The sequence below is a fragment of the Hemiscyllium ocellatum genome, chromosome 14 (genome assembly GCF_020745735.1).
Source record: "Hemiscyllium ocellatum isolate sHemOce1 chromosome 14, sHemOce1.pat.X.cur, whole genome shotgun sequence".
Classification (NCBI taxonomy): Eukaryota; Metazoa; Chordata; class Chondrichthyes; order Orectolobiformes; family Hemiscylliidae; genus Hemiscyllium; species Hemiscyllium ocellatum.
In genome coordinates this window covers 6,534,186-6,547,565 of record NC_083414.1, presented here as the reverse complement: position 1 = coordinate 6,547,565, position 13,380 = coordinate 6,534,186, and the positions used below count along the sequence as shown (strand labels likewise).

The following is a 13,380-nucleotide window of genomic DNA, read 5'->3' as shown; positions in this document are numbered from 1 at the left end:
CAGATTTACAAAAAACAGGAGTGGTTTTGGAATGCACTGAGCAGGAGTCAGATCAATTCAGGACTTTTAAAAGGGAATTGGATAATTATTTGAAGAGAAGGTTTAAGAGATTGTTGGGACCAGAAGTAGCAAAGATGCTCTTTCAGAGGTCTGGCACACATCTTCTGTGCTGGTTCCAGTAATTTATCAGTGCCAAATTCCACCATATTAAAGAAAAATCTAGCATTTACATAGTGTCTATCACAACCTCAGGATATCACAGTGCTTTATGATCATCAGAATATATGTTCAGTGACAAAGCTCACATAATGTATGAAATACAGGAACCAAATTTGCAACACAAGCAGCTCCCACAAACAGCAATCAGATATGTGGTATATAAGCTTTTATTAAAAAAGATATTGATTGAGGATAAATAAAAAAAGTTGCCACGGCCTCAGAGTACCATAGGTCAGCTCTCTCATTACAGAAAAATGGTGGCGAGTTTAACCAGAGAGTCAACACTTATCAGGCAAGCGCAAGGTTGAGGAGAGTCCTTCATGATAGTCTCAGTCAGTGCAAGAACTGACCTCAGTGTTGGCATTGAGCTGCATCATAAACCAGCCTTCCAGCCAACTGAGCTAGCTCACCCCTTTCTACTGACTAAGCAGCATTATCATTCTTTGAGACTATGGTAACCTTACCCAAATGGAAGAGGACTCATCTGAACTTTGAAATGTGCAAGTTGTTTACATTCACCCTAGATGGCAGATAAAACTGAGACCCTATATTTCAACCAAAAAGATGTCCTTCAACACTATAGCAGTTACCTGGTACATGTGCACATCAGTACCCTTCAGTTAGGAAAACTGATTCTTAACATATGCACACAGACACAGAGCAGATTGGTTCAGTTTAGGATTCACTGCTAATTATTATGCACCACACTCAAAGTCAAGAGAGTCTTAATGAAAAGGCAGGAAGCAGGAATAGGATGCTGTGTGAGATTGAACAGCTGGTGAAACTGACTATTTGAACTCTCATATGACATTTGGTAGGGAGGTGCTAACAACTATAGAATCACACAACACCATAAATTAGTGTCAGTGGGAAACGTGGTGAGGTAGCAAGAGGAATGTGCACTCGAAAAGAAACGTAGACAGGGTGAAGAGTTAAAAATCGAGAAAACAAATGTATATTCACCAGAAAACAAACTGGTTTTCCCCAGGTTAATAATGGCTAAGTTTCTAGATTCGGTTTCTAATAAGTGAGCCATAAAGACAACAGACAGCAGCATGAGTCATGAGCTCCACGCGATCCATAAGATAGAGAAATAGGCCAGTCTGCTTCACCAGTCAATGAGATTGACAGGTAGACAAGAGTGTTAAGGCAGCATTTAACATGCTTGCCTTCTATGCTCAGAATAGGAGTTGAGACATGTTGAGATTGTACAAGATGCTAGTCAGGCCACTTTTGGAGTACTGTGTAGAGTTTAGATTGCCCTACTGTAGCAAGGATATTATTAAACTGGAGACGTTTAGAAGAGATTTACAAGGATGTTGCTAGAACTGGAGAGTATGAGTTATAAAGAGGTTGGATAGGCTAGGATTTATTTCACTGGAGCTTGGGAGATTGAGGGGTGATCTAACAGAGGTTTATAAAATCATGAGGGACACAGATAAGGTGAATGGCAAAGTTCTATTCCTTAGGGTCAGGGAGTTCAAAACTAGAGGCCATACATTTAAAGGTGGGAGAGAAAAGATGTGAAAAAGGACCCGAGGAGCAACGTTTTCAGAGGGTGACTCACATGTTGGAATGAACTGCCAGAAGAAGCAGTAGATGCAGGTACCATTCCAACATTTAGAAAAGACATTTAGACCGGTACTGGAATAGGAAATGTGGTTAGAGGGATATAGGCCAAATGCAGGCAAATGGGACTGGTTTAGCTTGGGAAACTTGGTCAGCATAGACAAGTTCACCCAACAGGTCTGTTTCTGTGCTGTATGACTCTGACAATGAAATCATGGTGAATCAAAAATCCTCAACTCCTTCTTTCTTCTCTTTAGCCCTCGATACCCTTACTGACTAAACTATCTGTCTGAGCCTTGAATATACTTAATGACTCAGCTTTGACAACACGATGGTAAAGAATTCCAAACCTCAAAAAAAATCCTCCTCATCTGCCTTAAATGTGCATCTTATTCTGAGAATATGCCCTCTAGTCTTAGACTCTGGAAGAAGTGGAAACAACCTGAGAGAAGGTGCAGAGAGATTGGTCTCTCCATGAGTCTATTCAGCTGTTATATCACACGTCAATTCTAGTATTCATTAAAAGGAAACTGAGTTTGGAAAAGGAGCATTTCAAATAGCTCATCAGGCATTCACAAAGGCTTGTTTATTAAATGGTTGGTCACTGAGATGAATGTATTGGCATTCCAGCTGGCACCACCACTCAGATCAGTCCAGCGAGGAACATGTTGCCAGGGCACAGGACACAATCCTAAAGATCAAAAGAGTCTCAGATGAGAAGGCATGGCATTCAAATTTACACAAATGGCCTCAAACACCCTTTATCAACATCCTCGATACTCCAAGCAGAAGCAATTCCAAGTATGGAGGAATTGAGAGAATATGGTGCTGGAAAAGCACAGGTCAGGCAGTATCCGAGGAGCAGGAGAATCGATGTTTTGAGCATAAGCCTTTCCTGATGAAAGGCTATGCTTTTCCAGCACCACATCCTTGACTCTAATCTCCAGCATTTGCAGTCCTCACTTTCTCCAAGTAGGGAGTGTGTGAACTTTAATGACTCAATGGGCTAATGAGCCTCTTCTGCCCGGTATGATTCTATGACTGGTTCGTTCATGCATTTTCTTATGTACAAATTTTCAAAAATTATGGTGTATATAACAACATGCTATGTGGTATCCTTGCTATTCAATAAGGCAACTTTTACATCAAATCTACCTGTATGTCCCTAACCAACATCTCTTGTTTCACTTGGAGTTCACAAAATCTATCAAATATATAATTAAGAAATGAGCATTTCAGTCCCTGGGGTACAGAATTCCAAAGATTCACAGTGCTTTGAGTTAAGAATGGTTCTCCACCTCTACTCTGAACACCATCCCTTATCCTGAGCCTAATCTAATCCAAGCCTATACCGTCCCTAGTTCAAGGGGAAACAGCCCTATCAGCACCAGTCAAACAATATATAAATTAAAATGCAACAGCCCGAAGTTCTTTGTTCATATTCGCTCTGTCGAATCATCGGTGCCCTTTTCTCTTACGATGCTGCTTTCTAGCCTTAAGAGTAAATGCAGCGCACCCTATTTCACCAGAGTGTACCACCTTAATCTGGAAGGGCATCACAATAGCGAGCAACCTAAAAACCTATCTTTCATGTCTTTCCTGGTTTTTGAACCTGAATTCAGATGTTTGATTAATAAAAACTTGAGAACAGAAGAAATAGGAGCAGGAGAAGATCATTCAAGTCAGATCTCAGTCAGTTAATTACCCCAGCTACACCTTTCAGCATATCCCTGATTCCCTGAGAAAGGCACCGACTTTTGCATACTAATTTGAAAACATCCAATAATTGAATATCCATAATAAAACCCATGCAGCACCTGTGAGATCAAGCTTGCTCACACAGGCACAGAACAGAAAGAGACACAGAGCTGAACACATGAAATTCCCTATCATTGAAAATAGTCAAGGCCAACAAATTGTATTATTTCAAAGAGTTGGATATAGCACTGAAGACCTCAGGAAATGGAAGAAAAAGTAGGAACAGGTTATGGATTTGGATGATCAACCACAATCAGAATGAATGATGGAGCAGGTATGCAGGGTCAAATAGCTTACTTACTCTTGCCCTTAGTTTTTATATTTCTAGGGAGCACATGCACAGTCTAGCATAAAAGCTTCAAAAATAAAATGGTATTAGCTACACCAATGTGTTCTTTAGGTATATTACACTCAGGATGCACTCCATGAAGTACTCCCTTTGATGCTCTGTAACCTACAACCCTTTATTTCCTCAATCCTTTTTCCCCAACATCTTGGAGTCCACTCAAGTGTAATTAGAATGGGATGGGCAATAAATATTGAATGGTCACTAGCTATTCTTTACCAAGTTTAACTACTCAATAAAATAACAATTGTCAACATTCACAAGAAAAAAAGGAAATAAAAGCATAACACAGGCATTAACTTCCAAAGTCGGAGAATAAGGAAACTTTGAATAGAAGAGCCTTCGGAAAAGTTGATGAGCAGAGAGATCTGGGAGTGCAGGTCCGTTGTACCCTGAAACTGCTGCTGCATAGGTGGACAGTGTGGTCAAGGCGGCATATAGTATACTTGCCTTCATCGGACAGGGTATTGAGTATAAGAGCTGGCAGGTCATGTTAAAATTGTACAAGACATTGGTTCAGCCACATTTAGAATACTGTACACAGTTCTGGTCGCCACATTACCGAAAGGATGTGGACGTTTTAGAGGATGCAGTGAAGGTTTACAAGGATGTTGCCTGGTATGGAAGGTGCTAGCTATGAAGAGAGGTTGAGTAGGTTAGGATTGTTTTCATTCGAGAAAAGGAGATTGAGGGGGGGGACCTGATTGAGGTTTACAAAATCATGAAGTATACAGACAGGGTGGGTGGAGACAAGCTTTTTCCCAGGGTGAAGGATTCCATAATGAGAGGTCACGCTTTCAAGGTGAGAGGTGGAAAGTTTAAGGGGGATACACGCGGCAAGTACTTCACACAGAGGGTGGTGGGCATTTGGAACGCATTGCCAGCAGAGATGGTAGAGGCAGGCACAGTAGATTCATTTAAATGCATCTGGACAGATGCATGATAGGTGGGGAGCAGAGAGGTACAGATGCTTAGGAATTGACCCACAGGTTTAGACAGTACATTTGAATCGGTTCAGGATTGGAGGGCCAAAAGGACCTGTTCCTGGGCTGTAAATTTTCAAAAAAAAAAATTAAGAGTGGTGCTGGAAAAGCACAGCAGGTCAGGCAGCATCTGAGGAGCAGGGGAAAAAAAAAGCGATGTTTTGGGCAAAAGCCCTTCATCAGGAAGGGCTTTCCTGCTCCTCAGATGCTGCCTGATCTGCTATGCTTTTCCAGCACCACTCCAATCTTGACTCTGATTTCCAGCATCTGCAGTCCTCACTTTCGCCCTGTTAAATTTTGAAGCCTAGCTTTCTTTGTTAAATACAGAAAAATATTACATTGGATGATCAACCATTATAATTGACTGTACACAACAATTATAAAATAGTCTCACTCAGCCATAACAATTTCAACAGTCCCTACATAATGAATTACAGACCCAGCTCATGACAACATGTAACTAAAACCATGACATTATACAGTGAAAACAAATCTTGCTTGGATTGATAAGTGCTGCCTAAGCATTTCTGGTAGGAGTTGGGGAAGCTAACTTCCACGAACTAATTGAATGATCTGCATCCTGCTCGGAACAATGCACTCAAAAACCAGTCTTCTTATTCGCTCAGAGAAAGAGATTCAAGGTAATAACATCCATCGTTGTTGGATTTTCACATGCCCAAACAACACTGATAGTATACCAATAAATTTGACTTATGGATTGGTGTCGGTTTCTGGTAGAAGACAACTTTCCATATAGCGGATTACGAATTAAAGTCATTATTGACAGCATTTTAATAATGTTTGACCACTCAGTTCCATGGGCTGGCTTGATGAGTGAGCAAACTCATCAAGTAGTTCTTTAGGCTTTGATCTTCCAATCCTACTCCCATAAGAACATAAGAACTAGGAGCAGGAGTAAATCATCCAGCCCTTTGAGCCTGCTCTGCCATTCAATAAGATCATGGCTGATCTTTTCATGGACTCAGCTGCATCATGTTTTCACCATATCCTTAATTCCTTTATTTTTCAAGAAAGCATCTATCTGAGCTTTAAAAGAGATTACTGAGATAGCATCAACTACTTCACTAGGCAAGGAATTCCACAGATTAACTCTCTGGGTGAAGAAGTTCCCCAAAACAATTCTCGCCCTCCCATCACCCAACTAATTAACACATAGTCAATTCCTCAAATAAAGGGATGGACAGAAAGACTCACAAAAGAAAATTCTCTCGAAATTTTAGTGATGCTGTTCAGGAAAGTCCGTGACAGATTTTTGCTAATGTCTACATTTCCATGTTAAGTGAAAGCAGATTTAACTTTACTAGTTTGTCTTCCTAATTCGACAACACAAAGCATCAAGTCTTTGCCCTTTTTCCAACTCATACCATGATCCAAGCTGATCCACATTAAGTTTTCTTACCAGTAAAAACAAAACCCTAAATTGGCAGAGTTTTGGGAACCAGAAATTAATACCAAAGACAATACTGAAACCCTTAAACTCAGGAATGGTGCCAGAGGACTGGAGAATTGAAATGTTACACTCTCATGCAAAAAAAATGACAAAGCTTAGTCTAGCAACCACAGATCAATCAATTTAACCTCAGTAGCAGAAAAAAAGTTTAGAAAACAGAACTGGGGATTTAAAAAAACTGCCAAGTTACTTATAGAAGGGATGGACAAATGAAAGGCAAATTGGAGTGCGGAAACGTATGAAGTGATTCATTCTGTCAGGAAGAAAAGGGACAGATAATATCAAAAATAATATAATTCTAAACAGAGAAGAAGAGCAGAGGGACCTGAATTGGCACATGTATGTATAAAATAAAATATATATTTCCATTAATCATTAAGATGGCTGAACAAGTTGAGGAACAGTAAATAATGATACAGGATTGAAGATTTTATTGATGGGGCAAAGACAGTACAAAAGCAATAAAGTTATAGCAAATCTTTATCAAACATTGAGACTAAACTAGAGTATTGCCCCCAATTCTGGGCAACACATTTAAGGAAGATTGTGAAGGTATGAGAGAGGACATAAAGCAGATTCATGGGAATAGCAACAGGGTACAAGAGATCAGGAGCTCCTGTTAGAGTCATACATCACGGAAACCAACCCTTCAGTCCAACTAGTCCATGTCAAACTGAATCCCAAACTATTCTAGCCCCACCTGCCTGCTCCTGGCCCAAATCTCTCCAAACATTTCCTAATCATGTACTTCACGTTGTAATTTTGCCCACATCCACCACTTCCTCAGGAAATTAATTCCACACATGAACCACCTGGTGTAAAAAATTTGTTCATGTCTTTTTTTTTAATCTCTCTCCTCTCACCTTAAAAAGGTGATCCCTAGTCTTGAAATCATTTATCCAAGGAGAAAGACACCTACCATTAACTCTATCTGTACTCATGATATTATGAACTTCTACGAAAGGTCATCTCTCTACCTCTTACACTCCAGTGAAAAAATTCTTAGCCTATCCAGCCTCTCTACATAACTCAAACCTTCCATACCCAACAACATCCTGGTAAGAGCCCTCACCATGGTCCTAGACAACTTCAACATGCCTTCCCAACTCCTGTACTCCAAGGACTGAGCAATGAATGTAAAAGAAAAAAGGGAGAACTTGGAACTATTTCACTTTCGAAGAGGTGATGGAGAGATTTGCTAGAAGTATTCAAAATCAAGAGGGATGTGAACAGAGTAAAAAGGAAGAAATTATGCCTATTGCTAGAAGCATTGAGAACCAGAGGGTACCAAATTTTAGGTACATGGCAATAAAACAGTGATGGCACGAGGAAAATATTTTTGTCACATAGCAAATCTCAACTGAACTCCCTGAGAAAGTGAAACAGGGTGAATTGAGGCCTTCATAAGGATTTGAATCTTTATCTAGTGGGAAACATTTGCAGGATCACTTGGAAAATGAAGGGCAATGAGATTCAGGGTAACTTGTGAAATTGAAGTCAAAATCAGTTTAAACGTACGAGACACAAGTGGTAGTAGAGGCTCTTTGTGGGGTGCAGGCTGGCATCGAATGGTATATCACAGGAGTTGATTCCATTCTTGTGTGAGATAGATATGTAGAATGTAGATGTAGAATAAGGGGAGAGTGTGGGTGGGGAATATGATAAGTATGGTTGTGGATGCCGTGATGCTTGGCCAGTTGGTTGACAGCAAGGAAGCAGTTCTTAGGTTACAGGACGATGTAGATGGATTGGTCAGACGGACAGACGAATGGTGGATGAAAATTAATCCTGTTAAGTGTAAGGTGGTGCACTTTGAAATAACAAGGCAAGGACATACTCAAATGAATGACAGGCACTAGGAAGGTCAGAGGAACATGGCAATCTTGGAAGTGATTGTCTGTAGATCCCAGAAGATGGTGGGACAGGTAAATAGGGGAGTTAGAAAGGACACAGGATACTTGCCTTTATCAGCCATGACAGATTGGTAGAGCAGCTGTTCTCCTTAGAATGGGGTTATAATTTTAAAGTGCAAGGCAGGAGGTTTGGAGGGAATGAGGGGAAAAGTTTTTTTTTAAACTTGTGATGGAAATCTGCAATATGTTGCTTGGGAAGGTAGTCAAGTCAGGAAACCTCAGCCTTTTAAACTTTGAAACATCATAATATTCAAGGCTGTGGGTCTAGTGCTGGAAAGTGGGATTAGTGCAGATCCACATTCGTTTTTGCAAACTTGATGGGTCAAAAGGTCCTCTTCTGCACTCTGTGGTTCAGTGATACCAGGTGAATTGCTCCTTCAGAGGAACAGCACAGACATCAGGCCAAATGAACTCCTCCCATGCTATAACCATTTCATAGGGCTGCACAGGTGGCCCAGTGGTAGCACTGCTGCTTCACAGTGCCAGGGACCTGGATTCGATTCTAGCCTCAGGTGACTATGCAAATTCCACAGATATTCTCCCCTTGTCTGTGTGGGTTTCCTCCCACAGTCCAAAGATGTGCAGGGCAAGTGATTTGGCCATGCTAAATTGCCCACTGTGTTCAGGGAGGTGTATGCTCGACGCAGTAGTCAGGGATAAATGTACAGTAATGGGAGTGAGAGAGGAGTGAGAGAGGAGTGAGATGTGAAAAGCAGAGAAGTTCCCCTTTGTGTTTCAACAGAATTTAGCCATTAACCAACAGCACGAGAGAAAAAAAATGCTATTGTGGTCATAATTTGTTTGTGGAAGCTTGTTTTGCAGAACTAAAACTTGGATGCCATGTTTCACAAATAACAGCAGTAAAGAGGGGAGGCGATGGCCTAGTGGCATACCATCTGGACTGTTAAACCAGACATCCAGGTCCAATTCCCACCATGGCAGATAGTGGAACTTGAACTGAATACACAAAAACAAAATATGGTACTAAGACTCTAATAATGATTGTGAATCCATTATTGATTGTCAGAAAAACTAACCTTGTTCACAGATGTTCGTTAGGGAGCCTACATGTGACTCTAGAACCACAAGAGCAATAAATGCTGATCTAGCCCTTATCCCATGAATGATTAAAACAAAACTTCAGAAGTAATTCAGCAGCTTTAAAGATTTGGTAAAGTCCTGTGCTCAAACAAGGTTCTAGGCAAATTAAGAGTTGTGTATTTAAAAAGCTTAATTTAATAAACTATACATATGGATCCTTCCATAGCAGAGTCCGTCCCACTCCTGTAACTAGATGGTAACCATATGCATGAAACCTAAGGGTCACTGCATAGTGCTTATCAAGAGGAAACCTGGTGAAATTTCCCCATGACTAACTTGCTAGCCAAAACAATAAGAACTTAAAAGGGTACAGGAATACATTATGTGGCTCAGAGTCTACTCTTCTCTGGGATATTCAATATTAAAGTCCATTTTCTCACCCTAACCCCATATTTCTTAACAGCACAGGAGGCAAGAGCTTCCCAGTTATTCTCACTCCAGTCCCCATCCTTGACATTTCCACACAAGCTTCAACCACTTGCAACACTCCAGTCAAGATATAAAAGGGAAGACTGGTAGATAAATAAAAATACTTTACCGTGATCTACCAATATCCTCATACAGCACAACGAGGCATTGGTTTGGTTGGGTAACATTGGTTGCTGTGCCAGCAGTTGCTGTGGAGGTCCACCATGGCATTGGAGCTGTGGTGCTGGTGCCTATGGGCACAGTTGAATTCTCATGCAGCGTGGTGCTTGAATTACTGTAATCCACAAATCGTACCACGGATGAAACATATGTCATCTTGACTCATTCCTGTCCAAAAACAAATTGGTTTGACAAAGATTAACAGTTAGCCAGTTATCCTAGCCAAAGTCTACCTTTAGAGAAAATAATTCTTTTCACAGTGTAGGGAATAATGCAAAATGCTTTCAGTATAACAAGGAAAATGATAATAGACTTTAAGCAGACAGAGATAGGCTGGTGAAATGATCAGATATTGGGCAGTTGAAATTCAATATAGAAAAAAAAAGAGTATTCATTTTGGTAGGAGAAAGAAGATAAACTAAACATCATTGTTAAAAAACAAATCTGGGGGTTTTGGTGCATAAATTTGAGAGAGTGGCCAAATGAGCTAACAGAGCAGTTAAAGAAGCAACGTTGGCTTTACACACAGAAGCATAAACGACAGAAGTCAGGAAACTATGCTAAAGCTAAATGAACAATTAAATTCGTGCAGCTAGAGGTGGTGTAGTAGGTTCAATTCCAAGAACATTTCAGAAACTTCAAGCAGCTCTTTAAAAAAGGGAGAGGAACAGAGAAAGGCAGCACATGGTGAGGTCAGTGCGAGACAGAGAGAGAGAGAGAGAGAACAACACCGAACCTGTGCAGTTACAGCCTTTGCTGTTTGAATACATGTATTGCTAGGCACTGCAGTGCATCTGGGAAAAATTAACAGTGAAATTCACAACTAATCTTGGACGAACCTGTTGTTTGGGAGGTCACAGCACATAAGTAAATAGTCTTAAGTGAAGCCATACAGTAGTGAGTAGAGTGGGTTCTTTCTTGATTATATGTTTAATTGAGATAGGTCTATTGATTAAACTTAAAAGTATAAGCCATAAGTATTAAGTTAACCTGGAGCAGTGTTTTGCAGAGGAATAAGACAGTGCTCTTTTCTGGGTCTGTACATTGAAAGAAACAAAAAATGGCCCTTAGTAGAGAGTGAGATGCTCTCATTAGATGTGGGAATTTAGGGAGAGTTTACAGATTACTGAGGATTATATCTGTAATAGATACCATTGGTTGTGAATCCTATCAGATCGAATGGATCAGTTGGAGAGGCAGTTAGAGGCAATGAGGAATTTACAAGAGCAAGGGGATGTGATGGATAGCAGTTATAGGAAGGGAGAAAACCGCAGATACAGTCACATTGATGGGTTATCTCCAGGAAAGGTAAGAGAGGTAGGCAGCTAGTGCAGGGGTCCTCTGTGGCTATCCCCATTTTCAAATAAGTATGCTGTTTTGGAAAACATAGGAGGTGATGGACTTTCAGGGGTATGTAGCATGAACAGCCATGTTTCTGGTATTGAGACTAGCTCTAATGCAACGAGGTCACATCAGGTTCCAAGACATTGATTGTGTCAGGGCACTCGAGTCTGAAGCACACAAACAGACATTTGTGGCCAGCAGCAAAAAAAAAATCAGAAAGGGATGTTACCTACCAGGTGCCAGAATCAAGGATGTCTCAGAGGGTACAGAATATTCTCAAGGGTCCAGCAGGTCATTGCACACTTTGGACCCAACAACATAGGAAGGGAAAAGGATGAGATTCCGAAGGGAGAATAGAGAGTTAGGCAGGAATTTATAAAAAGGAGATCCTCAAGAGTAGTAATATCTGGATTGCTCCCAGTGCTGCGAGCTAGTGACGGCAGGAATAGGAGGATAGAGCATATGAATGCATTGCTGAGGAGCTGGTGTATGGCAGAAGGATTCACATTATTGGAATCTCATTTCGGGTAGAAGTGACCTGTACTAAAAGGATGGATTGCAACTGAATTAAAAAGGGGACTAATATACTGGCAGGGGGACTTGCTAGAGCTGCTTAGGAAGATTTAACCTAATAAGGTGGAGTTGCGGGGGGGGGGGGGGGGGGGGAAACCAGGGAGATAGTGAGGAATGAGATCAATCGCATGCAATTCTGATCTCCTTCCTATTGGAAAGATGTTGTGAAACTTGAAAGGGTTCAGAAAAGAATTACAAGGATGTCGCCAGGGTTGGAGGATCTGAGCTACAGGGAGAGGCTGAGGGATGACCTTATTGAGGTTTACAAAATTATGAGGGGCATAGGTTTAGGGTGAGAGGGGAAAGATATAAATGAGACCTAAGGGGCAACTTTTTCACGCAGGAGGGTGGTATGTGTATGGAATGAGCTGCCAGAGGAAATGGTGGAGGCTGGTACAATTGCAACATTTAAGAGGCATTTGGATGGGTATATGAATAGGAAGGGTTGGGAGGGATATGGGCCGGGTGCTGGCAGGTGGGACTAGATTGGCATGGACAGGTTGGACCGAAGGGTCTGCTTCCATGCTGTACATCTCTATGACTGGTACAGTTGACAATAGTAGCCAGTCAAACAAACAAAGTCAGGACAGACAGGGACAAGGTAATAAATTAAATTGCATTTATTTCAATGCAAGGGGCCTAACAGGGAAGGCAGATGAACTCAAGGCATGATTAGGAACATGGGACTGGGATATCATAGCAGTTACAGAAACATGGCTCAGGGATGGACAAGACTGGCAGCTTAAAGTTTCAGGGTACAAATGCTCCAGGAAGGCTAGAAAGGGAGGCAAGAGAGGAGAGGGAGTGGCGTTTTTGATAAGGGATAGCATTACAGCTGTGCTGAGGGAGGATATTCCCAGAAATAATTCTGGGAAAGTTATGTGGGTTGAACTGAGAAATAAGAAAGGGATGATCAACCTTATTGGATTATATTATAGACCCCCTAATAGTCAAAGGGAAATTGAGAAATAAATTTATGAGGAGATTGCAGTTATCTGTAAGAATAATAGGCGAAGATGAGGAGTGCAGATGCTGGAGATCAGAGTCAAGAGTGCAGTGCTGGGAAAGCACAGCTGATCAGGCAGCATCCGAGAAGCAGAAGAATTGATGTTTTGGACATAAGCCCTTCATCAGGAATGAGGCTAGTGGGTCGGGGCTGAGAGATAATTGGGAAGGGAGTGGGGATGGGGGAGGTAGCTGGGAAAGCAATGGGTGGATGAAGGTGAGGGAGAAGGTGATAGTTCAGAGGGCGCAGTGACGGATGGGTCCGGAGGGCAGGGTCAAGTTGGCAAATGGAGTTAAAGAGAATCCAAAGGGTTTTCACAAATACATCAATGGACAAAAGGGTAACTAGGGAGAGAATAGGGCCCCACAAAGATCAGCAAGGCCACCTTTGTGTGGAGCCACAAGAGAGGAGGCAGATACTAAACGAATATTATGCATCAGCATTTACTGTGGAAAAGGACATGGAAGATATAGACTATAGGGAAATAGAATGGGGACATCTTGAAAATG

General features: G+C 41.3%; 1 protein-coding gene across 2 annotated transcripts in view; it reads right to left on the bottom strand.

Annotated features, from left to right (window-relative positions):
• The window catches only part of tpra1 (transmembrane protein, adipocyte asscociated 1), a 73,751-nt gene that overhangs the window by 39,667 nt on the left and 20,704 nt on the right, over positions 1 to 13,380 (bottom strand). For both annotated transcript variants that reach the window (XM_060835066.1, XM_060835065.1), the window contains exon 2: positions 9,899 to 10,116. In XM_060835066.1, coding sequence (XP_060691049.1) covers positions 9,899 to 10,104 — 206 coding nt within the window. In that variant the 5' untranslated portion in view covers positions 10,105 to 10,116. The remainder of the gene's footprint in view (positions 1 to 9,898; positions 10,117 to 13,380) is intronic.